The sequence below is a fragment of the Plecotus auritus genome, assembly GCF_963455305.1.
Source record: "Plecotus auritus genome assembly, chromosome: 9".
NCBI classification, from domain to species: domain Eukaryota; kingdom Metazoa; phylum Chordata; class Mammalia; order Chiroptera; family Vespertilionidae; genus Plecotus; species Plecotus auritus.
In genome coordinates this window covers 134,121,047-134,140,833 of record NC_137783.1, presented here as the reverse complement: position 1 = coordinate 134,140,833, position 19,787 = coordinate 134,121,047, and the positions used below count along the sequence as shown (strand labels likewise).

The following is a 19,787-nucleotide window of genomic DNA, read 5'->3' as shown; positions in this document are numbered from 1 at the left end:
AAACTCCAGGGAAAATAGATTACTGTATAATTAAGGCATAAAGCATATTAAAATTTGGGATGGTTTTGAGTAGATGATAGAATATAAGAAGAAAGATGGTAGTTAGGTCCTGACACTAGTAAAATCATCCTTCATGAAGAATGTTGTATCTGTATGTAGAGAAGGAAATGCAGTATTAGCCCCTTATGGGGTTCTGCATTAAACAATGTTTATATTGATTGCCATAACATAAACACTGTTGGCTTATCTTTTGTATAATTAACTTTTAAATAAAGCATGGAAAACTTAATTATGGCTATAGAACAAAACTTAAATGTTACTAACCTTGTTGATTAAAAAGTGTGGTAAAATGAAGTTGTTGAAAAGGTGTGGTAAAATGAAGTTGAATCCAATATACAGGAAAAATTTTTTAAAGTTGATGGAACAAAAAATAGATGATTAAGTCTCATGTTTACAATTATCAGCTTGTTTAAGGCAGTGTGCTAAAAAATTTATTTCATAGGAAATATGAAGTAATTATTGTATTTTTGCTTAAAATTAATAAATATGAGCAGGATTTAAGAAAATGAGCACTCATTCATGGCTAATTGAGGTTTAACTTGGTCAACTACTCTGGAGGACTATGTAAAATTGTTAAAAGTCTATAAAAATGAACAAAACTTAAGGAATTCAGCTCCTTGGAATTTATCCTGCTAAAATGAATAACTATACAGTTCTTGGTTCAAGCATGTTTATTTCAGAGTAGTTTCATAAAGCTGAAAACTGGATAACCTTAAAAAATGAGAGTGATATGATAAACTATGATATAAACATGGAATACTATGTAGCCATTAAAAAGTTATGTTGTAGGCTAATTTGTCATAAAAAGGTGTTTGTTATATATTAGGTAAAAATAGGGTACAAAGTAGTACATATATTATTATTCCTCTCCCCTCTGGCTCTCTTTTAAAATATAAATGCATAAAAAGTATCTGTTAGAATAAAAATATTAATGATTGCAATTTCTGGGTTGTGAGATGATTTGTTTAAAACAAGTTTATCCTCTTCCTATTCCTAATCTATTTTTATCAAATTTTCCTATTCCTAATCAATTTTTATCAAATTTTCTTCAATGAAGAGCTAATAATAAATGACAAACTCACCTAGATTGCTCTTGCTATTCCTCTTGCTTTATTTTTTTTTTATATAGTAGTTGTCCACTCTCTTAACTTCTGTACTTCTTACTTAAATTTTGTCTGTCTATCACTATCCCCACTGGACATAAAGCTTATTAAGTAAAGGAAGCTTGTTTTGTTCACTGCTGTATCCAAGAAAAGTGCCTGGCATATAGTAGGTGCTCCATAATATGTGCTGAATAAATAAATGAATGTATTGCCTTTGCTATAAGGAAGAGAGTTATGGTAAATAACATTTTGAAAAAATGTCACTGGAAATAAATAGTGCATGGAAGGTAAATGGCACATTTCATAGCATACAATTTTATTGTCAGGAGCAATTTGTAAGTAGTTAATTTTAAAAAAATTAATGAGATTTTCCACTTGTTTTCAAGGTTTCTAAATATTCTTTACAGAAGAAAGTGAGTGAAATGGTAAGGAAATTACAAAATATACACCCTCCCCCAGACAGATATATAATGTGCATTGTATTTTTATCAATATAAATGTGACTCTAAAAAAAGGTTGAAATTGAATATTAATATCTTCTTTAAATGACTAATTTACAATTTCAAAAATAACTAAATCTATTTCACAAATTTATTTCCAGATTACATAGTGTTTACTTATGATAAAATAAATTTAACACAGCTTCTGTAGCATTGGTAGAGGTTTTATACTAAAATAAAACAAAGAATTATAGAACAACAAAACCTTTTAGACATATCTTTTCTAGGTGTTTATACAAACATGAAGTTATTAATTATAGCCTGAAAATTAAAATAACTTGATGTAGCATTTGAATACAGCACTTGGAGTATGGTATCCATCCTTTATCATGCAACAAGTGTTTATTTGTGTATTCCTCTTCTATAGCATATTAAAAGTTAATATTTGCATTTTTACAGCATAACATTTTATGAAAAATTTACTTTGATATTCTCTTTTTATCCCTGTTTGGTTCAAAGGATTTACTTTTGTATTTTTGAATAAGTGAAATTCTCCCATATCAACTTAAATTTTCAGAGGGCTTTTTGGGTGGGTTTACCCTATTTCAGTCTTCCTTCTTTGGAGCAGACCATAGGGCAAGGAAAATTAATTTTTGAGTAATGTTTATATTTAGATATAAATGAGAAGTAAGAAATGATAGATTATCCTTTGGACATTAAATACAAAACAAAGTATTTTCTTCATGAAATTGTTTTGGTGTGTTAGAAAATAAAAGAGCTATAGAAAGATTGCTAAGCTTTATTAAATAAAAGACGTGAAAATTGTGTCACTGTTCAACTGGAAAGAATAAAGATAATGTTGCCAGACTGTTTTAAACTATTATTTTAATTAAAAAGATGAAAAACTAGATTCCAGTTTAGCCTTAAGTACCGTGACATTTGTACTGAAAGTCATCTTCAACGCTACAGTGGTTTTACACAAAATATAGTGAAATTGAATAATGTGCCCTCTGACCTGGAAGATAAGGCTACAAGTTAAAGAGTAAAAGCAACATAAAATGTGTTTTATTTATTCCACTTTAAAATTTCATCAAACAGATATTCATAATCTTAAAAAACCATGGAAACATTCAGTATACTTATGGTTGGCTTTGGTCACTTCTGAGCATTTTGTTACTATGAATTACAGCCTCTAAAGAATCTACTAAAATGATATTTGAGTTAATAGTTATAATATTTTTTTCTGACAGTTCAAGCTTTCAATCACTTTGCATTAAAAAAAAAACTTTATATAGAGAGATGTACATTTAATATTTTATGCCCATTGTGGCAGAATATTGTATGTTTTGAGATAATTGATCTTAAAGTTAAATAAAGTTTTTTTCTGAAGATTCTTACACTCTTCTTTTTACATTATTGTTATATAATTCAGGTGAGATTTAACAAGATACTTACTTTTGCCACTTTTATTTATTTTTATAGATTTTTAAAATTGATTTCAGGAAGGGAGAGGTAGAGAGAGAGAAAAACATTGATGTGAGAGAGAAACATCGATCAGTTGCCTCCTATACACGCACCAGGGATTGAACTGGCAACCTTTCAGTGCACTGGACAACTGGCTCAGCCAACTGAGCCACACCAGTCAGGTCCAGATGATCTTTTCTTTATTTAAAGTGCTATACAATATTCAGTACTTCACAGTGACCATCTTGCTTCCTGTCTTGCCCATAGAGTCAAATAATATAATGTACTAATTTAAATAAAATACATACCTTGGTTGCAGGTTCCCCAGCCTTCCTAGCCCTGCTAGGGTGCATGCAGGAGACAACCAATTGATGTGTCTCTCTCACTCTCACCTCCCTGTTTCTATCTTCCCTAATAATAGACAAACATGTAAATTGACGAACCTCCTACACCCACAGCCAATCAGAGTGAGTATGCAAATTAGAAGGCAAAAGATGGCGGCCACCCAGCTGCTCCAGGCATGGAGTGGCCAGGCGGGGCAGGACGCCTGCTATGAGAGGGAGGGCGGGGGGCGAAGGGATCTACAGGAGCGGAGTGCCACAGTGAAGACAAGACTGCAGACTCCGGAGTCTGCAGCAAAGATGAAGATGGCAGACTCCGGCCTGAGTCTGCAGCCAAGACGAAGAAGGCAGACTCTGGCCGGAGCGAAGGCCTGGGTCCCGGGTGCCTGAGGAAAACCTGGGCTGGAAGCCAAGGGAAGGAAGGCCTATTGCACGAATCTCTTCGTGCAACGGGCCTCTAGTATATATATATCATCCTCTCCTCCCTCCCTCCATCTCTCTCTAGAAATCAATGGCAAAAATATCCTTGGGTGAGGATTTTAAAAAACAATATTGGAGGTTTTTATATGATTTAGAATTACCACATATTTTCTTTCAGAGTCGAATATTTTTAGACTGAAGACTTGTCTGGAAATAATCTTGATGATTATAATGATTACGTATATCAGTACACACATACAGAGTGTAAGTTTAGACTTTTTAAGTAATATACGTATCTTATTTTTGTGACTAAGAAAGTATCTTACAGCCCTCTCTTCAGAGGGTTTTCAGAGCAACAGCTCCTTCTCTCACCTCTGCATGTAACCATAAAGCTGCGTGTATGTGTGGAGAGAAGCTGAAAAATAAAACAGATGGTTCTTTCATTACCAGGGTGCTTTGGGTTAATTGAGCTGGACATGTTATTTTTTTCAAGGAGACAGAGCTGGATCCTGTGGATAACCAGCCATGAACTACAGTAATAGGTGCTGCTGAGTGTGCTGTTGGATTTTTTGTTTTGTTTTTTACAATTTCATCATCCTGTCAAGTATTTTGGGGACAGTACTTACAAGTGAAGGAGCAACACAACCTTTGTCTTGGATAATTTCTAGTGATACAGCGATTGGGCAGACAGCCTCCTAAAGTTCCAGCACCCTTACCACATTCTTCACCTTCAGGAACAGAGGGCCTTTGGGAAACGGATTCCTTGAAAGTGCAGGAGAGCCAGCCATGAGAGGCTACCTCGTGGCTATATTCCTGAGTGCTGTCTTCCTCTATTATGTGCTGCATTGCATATTATGGAGAACAAATGTCTGTTGTGAAGCTGTGGTATTGAGCATCTTTGGGATATAACTTTCTTCATATAATATTTCATCTCCTTGAATTGATGGAGTGATTCTTGGACTCAGAGATACTCGACCTTTCCAGCCTAAAATGCTTGGATAAGAGATTTTTTGATAAATGTAGATACATATGTTTTCCTTTCTTTAAAAATATTTGATGAATGATGATATCTGTATATTTTATAACAACTTTGAGTTAAAATGTCACATATAAAACTTAGAAGAGGTAAAAAAACAAACAAACAAAAAAGAAAGTATCTTACAGATGCCGTAAATTTTTAAAAAGTGAGTTTTATAACCCCATTGCTTTATTTGGGATTTATATTGAAGAAATTGAAAGGTAAGTTGCAAAATTAGAAATGAAGAATTTATGAAGTTTTTGTTTTTTATCTTTTTCTCTACAATTTATGTGTTAGGTATCTCAAGGGAAATTAATTTTATTTTGAAAAGTTTTCAAATCAGTCATAAGGAAATGAGAAAAGGGAAAAATGAGCTGCTATACCATTTATTAGTAAATGTAGTTCTAAAAAGTTGCATGTAGAAGTCAAGACAATCTCTTCAATAAATGGTGTTGGGAAAATTAGACAGATACATGCCCAAAAAATGAAACTAGACCACCAACTTACACCATACACAAAAATAAACTCAAAATGGATAAAGGATGTAAACGTAAGTTAGACAGGAAACCATAAAAATATTAGAGAAATCCACAGGCAGCAAAATCTCAGACATATGTCATAGAAATATCTTCACCAATACAGCTCCTAGGGCAATGGAAACTAATGAGAAAATAAACAAATGGGACTACATCAAAATAAAAAGCTTCTGCACAGCAAAAGAAACCATTAACAAAACAACAACAAAGCCCACTGCATGGGAGAACATATTTGCCAATGTTATCTCCGATAAGGGTTTAATCTCCAACATCTACAGGGAACTCATACAACTTAACAAAAGGAAGATAAACAATCCAATCAAAAAATGGGCAACAGACCTAAATGGGTACTTTCCGAAAGAGGACATACAGAAAGCCAAGAGACATATGAAAACATGCTCAAAGTTGCTAATCATCCGAGAGATGCAAATCAAAACGACAATGAGATACCATCTCACACCTGTCAGAATGGCTATCATCAACAAATCAACCAACAAGTGCTGGCGAGGATGTGGAGAAAAAGGAATGCTCCTGCACTGCTGGTGGGAATGCAGACTGGTGCAGCCAATGTGGAGAACAGTGTGGAGTTAAAAATGGAACTCCTATTTGACCCAGTGATCCCACATCTAGAATATATCCCAAGAAACTAGAAACACCATTCAGAAAGGACATATGCACACCTATGTTCATAGCTATTTACAATAGCTAAGATTTGGAAACAGGCTAAGTGCCCATCAGTAGATGAGTGGATTAAAAAACAGTGTTACATTTACACAGGGGAATACTACGCTGCTGTAAAAAGGAAGGAATGCCTACCATTTGCAACAGCATGGATGGACCTGGAGAGCATTATGCTAAGTGAAATAAGTCAGAGCAAGATAAATATCACATGATCTCACTCGTTTGTGGAATATAATGAACAACATAAACTGATGAACAAAAATCCAGAGACTAAGAAGCATCAATCAGACGGTCAAACCTCAAGGAAGGCAGGGAAGGGTTGGGGGAAGGGAGAGAGATCAACCAAAGGACTTGTATGCATGCATTTAAGCATAACCAATGGACACAGACACTTGGGGGGTGAGGGCAGGGAGGCAATGGGGGGATAAGGACACATGTAATACCTTAATAAATAAAAAAGTTGCATGTAAATATTATTTTTAAATGAATCCTATTTTAAATGCCTTGAGGCTTTTAATTAATCTACACACACACACACACACACCTACTCATTAATTATGCGTGTTCTAGCTTTTCTTTAATCTTGGTTTTCATAGATTAAGTTTCTTTAAAATGAGGTACACATGTACTTGGAAAGCAATGAATCCTGGCATTATTTTCTTGTGGACAGGTTCTTTGCATTTAGTAGTAAAATCATTGTAAAAGAATAAATAGCTTGAACAAATTCACAAAAGTAAAAAGAACAAAAACCATATGTACTTAGCTATTTTCTAGTCATCTCAATAAAATAATCTTTATTATGGTATAGTATGTGATATTAAAGTTTGAATAATGACACCAATTTATTTGTATTTTTTAAAGTGTTCTTAGGCTTCTCAGGCAGGTGTTACCAATCTATTTTTTGTTGTTATTTCCCAAAGAATTTTACACTATTTGCTGACAGTCATGCAGTTAGTGGCCAACTTGATAACTGGCCTCTTCATCTCATTATCAGGGCAGCCGACGAGATTCATGTATGAACAGTTCCATATAGGCCTGTAGGGGCTAATAAGCTATACGAGCTCATATGATTTGAACATTTTTATAGTATTTAGTGTAGCTATTGAATAGACCAGCGGTCGCCACTGGTGTTCCATGAGGTCCGAAAGGTTGGCAACCGCTGGTTTAAGGAAACATTTGGAGCAGCGGTCGTCAACCTGTGGTCCACAGACCACTGGTGGTCCGCGAGGTCTGAAAGGTTGGCGACCACTGGAATAGACTAATGTGAGAAAATAAGAATTATGTCATACAAACAAATGAAACTGCATTTTAATTGAATTCAACTTTGGCCTCAAGCAAAGGATGTTGGAGTAGAGAATATCAGAAATTACTCTAATGTGTATAAGAGCTCTATGTATGTAGAGAATATCTATGAAATCACTTGATCTTTGCCACATTTTTAGTTAATCAGGATTATTAACATTTGTAGGCATTAACAGCCTGTTTTATTCACCACTTTTTCACTGAAAGTTAAAGAAGTCTGCGTTATTATGTAGGGGACAATATTCTCATAGAGGCTATATATAAATTGATTTAAGTTGAAAATTTCCTTGCATTGGAAAAATGCCTTTAGACTGGTTTTTTAGTGAAATTGTCTGAGGTTTCTTCATATCTGCTGAAAGCAAATATAATTCTCTGGGTTAGAGAATTAAGTGGTATCGTAGAGGAATGAAATGTGGTTCATTATTGTTCAGTTATTGATAATAGTGACTACTCAGGTAGGCATAAGATCTCAGGGGTAAGTACACTTGTCAACTTGTTTGCTTTGATAACTGCTGGACAATTCACTCAAATGACTAAGTAGTAAATTTGAAAAGACCATAGATGTGCATGAGAAACTTTCAACGGATCTGTCATAATCATTATCATTGATATTATCACTTTGCTTAAAATCATTAAAAAGTATCTTTGAAAAAGTTAAAATTATCAACAAATTTTTCAAGATAATTAATCAGATACAACTTAAATTGTAATGTGTGTTCTCTATTAATATTAGGGCTGTTCTTATTTCAAATAAAAATTAAAACTATGAAGGTACTTTATCAATTAAGGAATAATAATAAAACACTGTGATGTACTTATTATGTGACAGTCCTATTCTTGGTGCCTTATATGTATCATTTTATCCTCACAGCAACTCCATGAGGGAGATACTATAACAATCTTCATTTTAAAGACAGGGTATATGATTTTCCCAAGGTCACACAGCAACTGAATTACAGAGGTACAATTTAAACATAGGTAGATTATCTTTTGACCATTCTATACTGCCTGTCCTTGCTTTTTAGGGGAAATAGCTCTAGTTAACTTATGCAAATGGAGATTTAGTGGAGGCCCTCACAATAAATCAGAGAGTGAATAGTCTTGAGAATGAACAGTGAGCAGGGTAATTCCCAAGTTTGTGAAGTAGGATGTAGGAACCCAGGATAGAAGTCTCACATCAGTCTGGATGGGATCAATTATCACTGAACTTCTTTAGTGTTATACTCTTTTTGCTCAAGACTTAAATTCCCAAAAGGTAGAAATCAATTGGTTTATTTTGGGTAATAAGGTAGGCCCTTCACTTGACTAGGGAAAAAAGGAGCCCTAAATTTTAGTCCTACTAGGTTGTAATGAGAAAAAAAAATATTTCAAAAAAATAGTTGAAGTTGTGTTGTTGGGTAAGGGAGACAGGTTGCCAGGCAAATTTAATAAATTTCCACTGTTGGAACTCTATAGGACAACAACAGTTCATTCAGAAAACAATTACTGAGTGCAGTCGATTGGCCTACTGTTCTCTGTCACTGCTCATTATAGAAGCTGAAGCATGTGGCAAAAATGAATGAAAGTTGTGATGCAGTGAAACCAGTCAATGATTCTGTTAATGCTAAGTCCAGATCATGACCTTTAAAAATGTTATTGATTCTATTAAAATAACATTTTTCTTTAAAATTTTAAAGTCATATTTCAAAAGTATGGTAAAAACAAGCTCCTTTAGCTGAAAGCATGAAGGCCCCATACTGTGTGTAGAGTCCAATTTTTACCAATTATATCTCTCAGCTTAAGTAGACTTTTTACTATACTATGTTGCATCCCTGTCACTAATAAATATTATCCTCATCATTTCCATTTTTAATGCAGTGAGGTGCTATATTCATTAAAACTAATCTCAGAAAAATTGCCTGAATTTTGATCATACACATCATAATTATGCCAGCAAATTTAGAGAAAAACATTTTTCCTAAATTATCATAATATTGTTTTAATATTTCCCCCACATTGCTTAGTGTTGGACTGCACTAATTAACTTTTCAATAAATAAAACCAGTTGATTTTTTAAAAATATTTTTTTATTGATGTCAGAAAGGGAGAGGGAGAGATAGAAACATCAGTGATGAGAAAAAATCATTGATTGGCTGCCTCCTGCATACCCCCTTCTGGGCATAGAGCCTGCAACCTGGGCATGTGCCCTTGACTGGAACCGAACCTGGGACCCTTCAGTTTGCAGGCTGACACTTTTATCCACTGAGCCAAACCAGCTAGGGCAACCAATTGATTTCTGAAAAAGGAAACTGTAAACAAGGGAAATATAATCATAAGTCACTGTTTTGTTACGGGAGAAAACATACTTTAATTTAATATAGATTTAGAAATATCTGCTAATATTTCCTCCCTATGGTATACTCAGTACTTTCTCATGACACATTTATGTTAATGATAGTTACTAAAAACAATAACTTTTTATATGTTTAATATATATGTCTGCATATTTGTATGTGTGTGTTATGTATGTATAACATTTAAAACATCTCTTCAAAATAGGAACAAAAACTCCAGTTACAGCTTCTGGCTAAAGAAGATCATCAGAAGCAACTGAATGAAATTGAGAAATACTATGCCACAATAACAGGGCAGTTTGGATTGGTAAAAGAGAGTCATGAAAAGTTAGAACAAAATGGTAGGTGCTATCTTATTTAAACATACATTTAATAGGAAATGTTTAAATGGACTTATTTATAATGAATAAATTGATGTTAACTGAGACTAGTAATAGTGAATTTTATTTAAATTCAGTAATAATCATACACATTGCGCCAAAACCGGTTTGGCTCAGTGGATAGAGCGTCGGCCTGCAGACTGAGGGGTCCCAGGTTCGATTCCGGTCAAGGGCATGTGGCTTGGTTGCGGGCACATCCCCAGTGGGGGGTGTGCAGGAGGCAGCTGATCGATGTTTCTCTCTCATCGATGTTTCTGACTATCTATCCCTCTTCCTTCCTCTCTGTAAAAAATCAATAAAATATATTTAAAAAAAAAAAAAAAAAAAAAAAAAAAAAAAAATAATCATACACATTGCATTGAAACTATTTTCCTTGTCCATGTTAATGATATATTCTTTAAAATGTAAATTGAATATTTTCCTAAATGTCTTTCATGTTGCAGTACAGGAAGCAATACAGTTAAACAAAAGACTTTCAGCTTTAAATAAAAAACAAGAATCTGAATTATGCAGTTTAAAAAAGGTATGGTTGATACAGTGTTATAGTATTAAATAAAATTGTAGTCTAAAATTGTTTTATAAAATATTACTAGAAAAAGTTTGGTAATTTTTTTAATAAATAAAATGTTTTGAATATAGGTTCATAAATTTTTAGTTATGATTCCAATAAATGTAATGAATAAATTTGTTCTAAACTATCTGAAATATTGTTTGACTTGTCACCAGTGGCATTCATTTTTCTGGTAACATGAATAGCCTATAAGCATTCACTGTATGTCAATCTTATTAGATTAATTAATTCATTCAATCAATACTTGAGTGATTCACTATGCCAGATATTATGTGGCACTGAGGATACAGTATGAGGAAAATAAAACACATCCCTGCTTTTTTGAAGTTTATAATTCAGTGGAGGAGCTGGACATAAAATAATCACATAGATTAAATAATTTTAAACTGTTATAAGTGATATGAAGAAAAAGTAAATGATATAATGACATTATAACAGGTGACATTATTACATTGGAGGTAAAGGGGTGGGGAAGGGAAAGGAATAAAGTTTCAGGCAAGAGAAGCAGCATATGCAAAAGCCTTGAGGCAGGAAAGAGTTTAGTTGATGTGAAGAACTAGGAAAAGTGTGGTGTGGCTGGAGCATCACAAGGGAATGAATGCATTGGATATTTATTGATTGCTTACTGAGCATCAATATCCCCTTACTTGACATCTGTACATCTTTTTTAGTGAGATGCCTGTTCAGATCTTTTACCTGTTTTTAATTGGGTGGTTCATTTTCTTATTGTTGAATTTTAAGAATTTTATCTGTAGTTGGGTAATAGTCCTTTATCAGATGTGTCTTTTATAAATATTTTATCCCACTCTGTGGCTTGTTTTCTCCTCTTGATATTGTCTTTTGCAAAGTAGAAGCTTTTAATTTTAATAAAGTCTATTTTATCAGTTATTTCTTTTGTGGATTGTGCCTTTGGCATTGTACCTAAAAAGTCAGTCATATACAAGGTCCTCTAGATTTTCTTCTAGGAGTTTTATAGCTTTGTATTTTACATCTAGGTCTATGATCCATTTGAGTTTTTGTGAGGGGTATACAGCTGTCTAGATTCCTTTTTTGCATGTGAATGTCCCATTGTTTCATCAGCCTTTGTTGAAAAGATTATCTTTGCTCCATTGTATTGTCTTTGCTCCTTTATTAAATACTAGTTGACGGTATTTATGTGGGTCTATTCTGGGTTCTCATTTCTGTTCCACCGATTTAATTGTCTTTTTAAGTCTTGAAGTTGGGTAGTATCAGTCCTCTTACACTGTTGAATGAACTGTTCTGGGTTTGCCTCTCCATATAAACTTTAGAATTAGTTTGCTGATATCCACAAAGTAATTTTCTGGGGTTTTGATTGGGATTGTAATGAATCAATAGATCAAGTTTGGAAGAATTGACATCTTGAAAATATTGGGTCTTTCTTTCCATAAATATTTAGTTCTTCTTTGATATATTTCATCAGAGTTTTGTAGTTTTTCTCATACTTATTTTATATTTTGTTACGTTGATACCTATGTATTTAATTTTGTAGGGTGCTAATGTTAATGGTAATGTGTTTCTATTTTCAAATTCAACTTGTTCACTGTTGGTATATAGAAAAGTGTGAGGTAATAGAAAATATATGTATTGGTCTCTGCCCACAGTTCCTGGCACAGAACTCTTAAAACCCTTGTAATGTTCTAAGTGATAAGAGCACTAGGAGCACCTTTTGTTCTAATGACTCTGGGTGGGCTCTTGGATGGGCGCTGATTACTAGAAAGACCAAGCCATGATTAGAAACTTGAAAATTTCAGCCCTGTTCCTCCATATCACCCACTTCTCCAGAGAGGGGAGACAGGCTAGAAAAGGAGTTAATAATTGATCATGCCTATGTGAGGAAACCTTTATAAAAATCTGATAGTATGGGTTTTGGAGAGCTTCCTGGTTGAACACATCCTTGTACTGGGGGGCGGTAACACACCCAAACTTCATAGAAACAGAAGCTGTGTGCTCGGGACCCTCCTAGATCTGGCCCTGCGTATCCTTCATCTGGCTGTTCATCTGTATCCTTACCATATCCTTTGATAAGCTGGTAAACCTAAATGTTTTCCTGAGTCTGTGAGCAACTCTAATCAATTAATAGAACCCAAGGAGTGGTTCCTAGGAATCTCTGTTTGTAGCTGATCAGTCAGAAGTGCTTAAACTTGTGATTGGCATCTGAACATTTTCTTTTCAGTCACATCCTAGAATATTAAAAATGGCTCTTTTAAATATTAAGAGGAAAAGCTGCAATTTGAAAAATTTGTTTGTAGTCTCAAATCAGAAAACAGTTAGAACCACTAATTTTTCTCAGTATAAACTTCAAATGCTAAATACTGACTGAGTAGTTGTGAATAAGCATGTTTTCAGTGATCTCTCTTTAGTTCATTTATGTTCTATTTAATATTTTTGATCAATAACTTAAGCTATTAAATAATAATTTTGATGACTATATTAAAATATTCAATTAGCTTTTTCATTATGAAAAGATTATGCCTCATAAATTTCCATACTAAATTATGTATATTTTACTAGAGACAAATTTTCTTTATAACATAATAGACTATTATATTTCAAATGTATAGTTTAAGACTGACCTGTAGATGGAGACGAGGCCCATGTAAATCTAAGGAGAGATAGATGCCTTAGTGGATTTATGTAAAAGGATGAAGATAGTCTCTTTTTAGGCACACGTGAAACTGTGTCTCATGAGCATGCTTGTCCTTTTTCCCCAGAGGAGCCTGGGCCAGGGCTACCGGATTGTGCTGTGTATCATGCCCTGGTGGCCTCTGTCGCTCTAGAAAGCATTACAGTCAGTGACCATGCTGCCAAAAAAGTGAGAGAATTGTATTAACTTTGAGAGTTCCAAATCCAAGTAGTTGGAAGGATGATAATTTAAATATATATATATTTAACAGACAATTTTTAATATTTCAAAAAATCTAGTTATAAAAATTTTGTATTTTTAAAGGTAATCTTGATTTTTAACTTTAAGAAACATTCTTGTCTTTTTTATTTTTCTTTTCAGAAGCTAATTAAGTTTAGTAACATTGGTTATATCACTTATTAAAACTTTTAACCATTAATTGCCCCAAGAGATAATTTTATTTTTATTTTATACTGTTTTGTGATTTTGTCCAGAGCATTTAAATTATTGGTTTGTGATAAGATGGGATTCTATCTTTGTGGAGCAAAGTTAAACAGACGAAACTTAGTTGTTAAAGTAGGTATTCCAGCTCTGAATGCTGGGTTCACTATTATGGCCATCATGAAGAATTCCCGATACTATCTGTGAGCAGAATTCATAACCTCTGCTGTTTGTCTGAGTAAACGTCAGAGCACTCAAGGAGATAGTGATATTTAACAGACTACCCCATACCAGAAAAGGAGGGGAAAAGGAGAAAAGGGCACAATATTTATGACTCTAGGAACTATAAGTTGTAATTTAATGAGATCAAAGCATGTGCTGTTTATTTGCTGCACTAACAGTTTTAAATAAAATGGTTAGAAAACAGACAATACTAAAAGTTCAGGATATTTAAAAGCTATAAAGGCTATAAAATCACAAGCATATTTTCAGTGGAAAATCATTTCATGGAGGTCTCTTAATTTATTATGCTCTTAAGATTAAGTAATTAATATATGAGAAAAAGACATAAGCAGTTAGTTTTTACTTTTGACAGTCACATACTGGGTTTTCACCCCACCTCCCCCTTCCCACATCCCTGTTGTTTCATAACAATTATTGTAATAGGAATTGATGCACTTTAGAGAATCTCCTGTAAAATTTGGCTGATAAAACAGCTCCATGTACTTAGTTGTTGAAAAATGTAGCTTTTTAAAAGTTGAAGTATGTTAGTCAAGTTTCTCAATTGTAAGATGATTTTGTCAGGAAAGGAATTTGGATGTTGTTCATCTTAGACTCAGAAACAAGGGAAGCTATGCAGTATCCAAGACCACAGCATAAAACCAACGTCCACTACCGAATACTGTGCACTGCAGCTTGTACATCACTGTTGACCATAGTGGGAGAGCTGCTACTGCTGCAATGGTACCACTTTTCCCATGGAAGCTTGAAGTTCCTAGCACCTACCTGCTGTCTACCAGCAAATGGATTTGCAACACTTCTTGTTCTTTGTAATACTAGTTCCCGATCCAGTATTGAAGACAAGTGCATCTGATTAGCAGAGCCTGGTCTCATGCTTAGAAAGCTGGCATTTCCTGATTCTCTGGTGGCCTCTTATATAGTAGAGCTCCTAAAATCAAAAGGGAGTTCAGATCCTGTGTAGTCAAGAATGTGAAAATCAACACTAACTGGTTTGGCTCAATGCCTATGGCGTCAGCTGGTGGACTGAAGAGTCCCAGGTTTGATTCTGGTCTAGGGCACGTACTTTGGTTGCAGGTTCTCCAACCCTGGTTGGGGTTCATGCAGGAGGCAACCAATCGAAGTTTCTCTCTGTCTCTCTCTAAAACATCAATGGGAAAATATTCTTGGGTGAAGATTAACTGAAAAATAAAAAAAACTTAAAAGAATGTGAAAATCAGATCTTTGAGTATTTAACATAGGCAGCATACAGAGGACAGCAGTAGGGTAAGTACACAAGTAAGTACACAGGTATAATAGGAGGTTTTTATTTCAGGATTTTATGTATTTGGATGGTATCTGTTAATCTCAATGGACAGGTAATTTCACAAATTAAGGCTTCTTTTATATCCTCTCAAATTCTATCCTGTATTATGAGGCCAGAATTATTTTTCTAAAATGCAGATCTTTTTATGTTGTTCTATTCAAAATCCTTCAATGGTTAATTCTTCATTGCCTGTAGGATAAAATTAAAACTCTAGTTTGGCCTGCAAATCCCTTTCAATATCTGGGTTCTGCCAAATTTCTAGCTACTGTTACCAATATTCTACTCCTCCCCCTTACCTATAACATATGAGTTCTAGCTATATCATATTAATTTTGTTTCCCTTAAAAATATCATGATCTGCCGAAACCGGTTTGGCTCAGTGGATAGAGCATCAGCCTGCGGACTGAAAGGTCCCAGGTTCGATTCCGGTCAAGGGCACGTACCTTGGTTGCGGGCACATCCCCAGTAGGAGGTGTGCAGGAGGCAGCTGATCGATGTTTCTCTCTCATCAATGTTTCTAACTCTCTATCCCTCTCCTTTCCTCTCTGTAAAATATCAATAAAATATATTAAAAAAAATATCATGATCTTCCATGTTTCTGTACATTTTTGCACATAGAATATTTTTGCTTGGATTATCTAATCCTTTTTTGTCTTTGCAAATTTATCTTTTATTTTTTTAAAAATCTTTATTGTTCAGATTGTTACAATTGTACCTCTTTTTTCCCCCCATAGCTCCCTCCACCCGGTTCCCACCCCACCCTCTGCCCTTACCCTCCCCCCACTGTCCTCATCCATAGGTGTACGATTTTTGTCCAGTCTCTTCCCGCACCCCCCATACCCCTTTCCCCCTAAGAATTGTCAGTCCACTCCCTTTCTATGCCCCTGATTCTATTATATTCACCAGTTTATTCTGTTCATCAGATTTTTTATTCACTTGATTTTTAGATTCACTTGTTGATAGATATTTGTTGTTCATAATTTTTATCTTTACCTTTTTCTTCTTCCTCTTCTTAAAGAATACCTTTCAGCATTTCATATAATACTGGTTGGGCGGTGATGAACTTTTTTAGCTTTTTCTTATCTGTGAAGCTCTTTATCTGACCTTCAATTCTGAATGATAGCTTTGCTGGGTAGAGTAATCTTGGTTGTAGGTTCTTGCTATTCATCACTTTGAATATTTCTTGCCACTCCCATCTGGCCTGCATAGTTTCTGTTGAGAAATCAGCTGACAATCGTATGGGTGCTCCCTTGTAGGTAACTGTTTTTCTCTTGCTGCTTTTAATATTCTCTCTTTGTCTTTTGCCCTTGGCATTTTAATTATGATGTGTCTTGGTATGATCCTCTTTGGATTCCTTTTGTTTGGGGTTCTGTGCGCTTCCTGGACTTGTAAGTCTATTTCTTTCACCAGGTTGGGGAAGTTTTCAGTCATTATTTCTTCAAATAGGTTTTCAATATCTTGCTCTCTCTCTTCTTCTGGCACCCCCATAATTCTGATGTTGGTACGCTTGAAGTTGTCCTAGAGGCTCCTTGCACTATCTTCATATTTTTGGATTCTTTTTTCCTTTTGTTTTTCCGGTTGGGTGTTTTTTGCTTCTTTGTATTTCAAATCTTTGACTTGATTTTTGCGATCCTCTAGTCTGTTAGGTCTCTGTATATTATTTTTTATTTCAGTCAGTGTATGCTTAATTTCTAGTTGGTCCTTTTTCATATCCTCAAGTGTGTTACTAAATTTATCAGCCTTTTCTAGAAAATTCTTGAAAAACCTTATAACCGTGGTTTTGAACTCTATATCCCATAGTTTGTTTTCCTCCATTTCTTTCATTTGTGACCTGTTTCTTTGACTCTGCATTTTGGCTGCTTCCCTGAGTTGATAGAGTGGCTTTGTGTGCTAGGTGTCCCTATAGGGCCCAGTGGCTCAGCCTCCCCCGTTACCTGAGGTGGACACTCCTGGTGCACCCCTTTGTGGGCTGTGTGCACAGTCTTGTTGTAGTTAAGCCTTGATTGTTGTTGGTATCACTGGGAGGAATTGACCTCCAGGCCAATTGGCTGTGAGGATCAGCTGTGTCTACAATGGGAGAACTTCTGTGCTGGAGACACCCTTATGAGACAAGACTTGCTTCAGTGGGGCTTTGGTGCTCACTGAGTCTACCCTTTGAGTGTGTCCCTTATGGATCTGATGAGTTGTAATCTGGATGTTCCTACTCTGACCCCTGGGTACACTGGCTCTTGGATCTCCAAGGAGGTGCTAATTTAGCCTCTGCCTGAGACCACCCAGCAGGAGCTACAGAGAGATCTGCAGATTCCTCTTCTTTGTTTGGGTTTTGGAGGTGCCCAGATGAGGCCCAGCTGTGAAGCAGTGCAAGCTGCTGCGGGGCCTTGGGCTTTCTTTTGGATGTTCTGGGTCTCACTGACTCAGCTGCAGTTTGTTAGGTAAGTTTCGAATTCAAAGGACAAGGCCATTCATATGCAAAAGCCTCTGCACTCAGCTTGGATGGGGGCAGAGTCTCAGGGTGGAGCAAACAGCAATGGCTTCGTGGGGCGGGATCTCAGGGCGGAGCAAACAGTGATGGCTTCCTTTCAGCCCTTCCCTAAGAGGCCCCTGGGTCTCAGTGTCCTGCGGTAATCGCTGCAAGCACCTCTGAGAGAAAGTTGCCCTCGAGTTTCACCCGCTGCCAGACAGTCAAGTTTTTCCCCTTTTGAGTCTGGGTCCCCAGACTCTCGCCCAGAACTGAAGTTCTGAGCAGTTGGGAGCTTTTGTCTCCCTCCCGCTTGAAAAAGCCAGCCGTGTACTCAGTTGCCAGCCCTCTCTGTGTGCATATGCGCTGCCATACCTCTGGACTTTACTTTCACAGCTCCTGTGAGTCTCAGAGTGCTTTTCTCTTTCCTTCTAGTTGTAGAATTTCCACTCAGCCAGCCTTCCTGTGGTTCTGGATGATGTCCGTTTTGTCTTTTAGTTGTAGTTTTGAAATTGTTGTGCGAGGCAGCAGTTCAGGTGTTTACCTATGTCGCCATCTTGGTTTCTCCACAAATTTATGTTTTAAAGACTCAATTCAAATACTGCTTTTCTATGTAATGCCTTCTTGATGCCCTTAGCCAACTGTGTTCTTCATGCTTCTATGCATTCCATAATATAGCACTCATCACATTGTATTGTAATTATTTCTTACATAAATTTTTTCTTAGTAAATGCTAATGAACTTGGGAATTTAATCATCTCTTTATATCTGAAGATTTTTGTTGGATAAGTAACAAAAGAAAATATCCTACTTCTGGTTGGTTAGTGCATTTAGTTAGCATGCTCCTTTTAAGAGCAAAGATCATGCATTCTACCCCTATGTCATTGTGTTTGCATATTCTATAGTCACTAATAATGTTCTCACCTTGGCTAATTTCCTTGCAATAGATCTGGAGGAAATACACCTTGATGGACCTGGGAGTAGTATTATCTTGATATATGAAATATAGTAAATTATACTGATAGGTTTAAAATTGGCTTTAAAACTGTTAGAAAAGTACCTTGCTTTGATGAAATATGTGTACTGAATTTTTTGTTTCATGTTTCTTTTCTTAAGGAACTAAAAAAAGTAACCTCAGACTTGATAAAGTCCAAAGTCACACGGCAACATAAGATGGGAGAAGAAAACATCAATTTAACAATTAAAGAACAAAAAATTCAGGAACTTCAAGAAAGACTCAACATGGTATTTAATTAATATATTCATGTTTATAAATTTTATATTCTTATAAAATTTATGAGAATTTCATGATTATAATATAAAAATGTTCTTTCTTTGTAAAGTTAATATACATAGGGAAAACAGTACTGTGAATCTTTTTTTAATTATTAGATTCTTGCCATTATCAGCAAGACAATAAAATTTGGTCATAGTAATTTTCTTTGCACTTTAACATGGTGTCAGATTATCTTAGGGTATAGTGGTATCTCCTGAAAAGCTTTTGGAGTGAGAAATTCTATTAAGTGAACATGGACATGTATAAGTCTGTGCCAGCCTCTATTGGTTATATAATACCATCTTTAGTTCCGTAGAGTCACTGCTTCAACAGCAGATGTTGGCACTTATGACCCACCCAAATTTGTTGAGCACTGAATTGAATGTAGAATTTACTGAATTTTCTATCATAACCTAAAATTGTTCAAATTTTTTAAGGAATTGGAATTAAATAAGAAGATTACAGAAGAGATTACTCATATTCAAGAAGAAAAACAGGCAAGCAATCATAAGATATTTTGGAAGTCAATAAATATTTTAAAAACCAGATACAATGTGGGAAATAAATAACAGATGAAATCATGCCTATGTCAGTTCCTAGCACATAGTGAGCCCTCAGTGAGTATTGAAAGGAGACATATGTACATTTTGAGCCAGGTTTCTCACATACTCCCATCTATACTAATAAAAGCCTAGGGGGCCCTTGTGCACGACGTCGTCACAAGATGGCCGCCACAAGGTGGCCGCCACAAGATGGCTACACGCACAGTGGAGGCG

The 19,787-nt window shown here is 35.3% G+C and overlaps 1 protein-coding gene across 1 annotated transcript in view; it reads left to right on the top strand.

Moving 5' to 3' along the window:
• CCDC73 (coiled-coil domain containing 73) overlaps positions 1 to 19,787 on the top strand; it is a gene marked incomplete at both ends in the record, with an annotated part of 77,602 nt that overhangs the window by 37,757 nt on the left and 20,058 nt on the right. Inside the window, 5 exons of the mRNA XM_080640677.1 lie at positions 1,550 to 1,588; positions 9,904 to 10,039; positions 10,522 to 10,601; positions 18,852 to 18,980; positions 19,449 to 19,508. Of these exons, the coding sequence (XP_080496803.1) occupies positions 1,550 to 1,588; positions 9,904 to 10,039; positions 10,522 to 10,601; positions 18,852 to 18,980; positions 19,449 to 19,508 (444 nt within the window). The remainder of the gene's footprint in view (positions 1 to 1,549; positions 1,589 to 9,903; positions 10,040 to 10,521; positions 10,602 to 18,851; positions 18,981 to 19,448; positions 19,509 to 19,787) is intronic.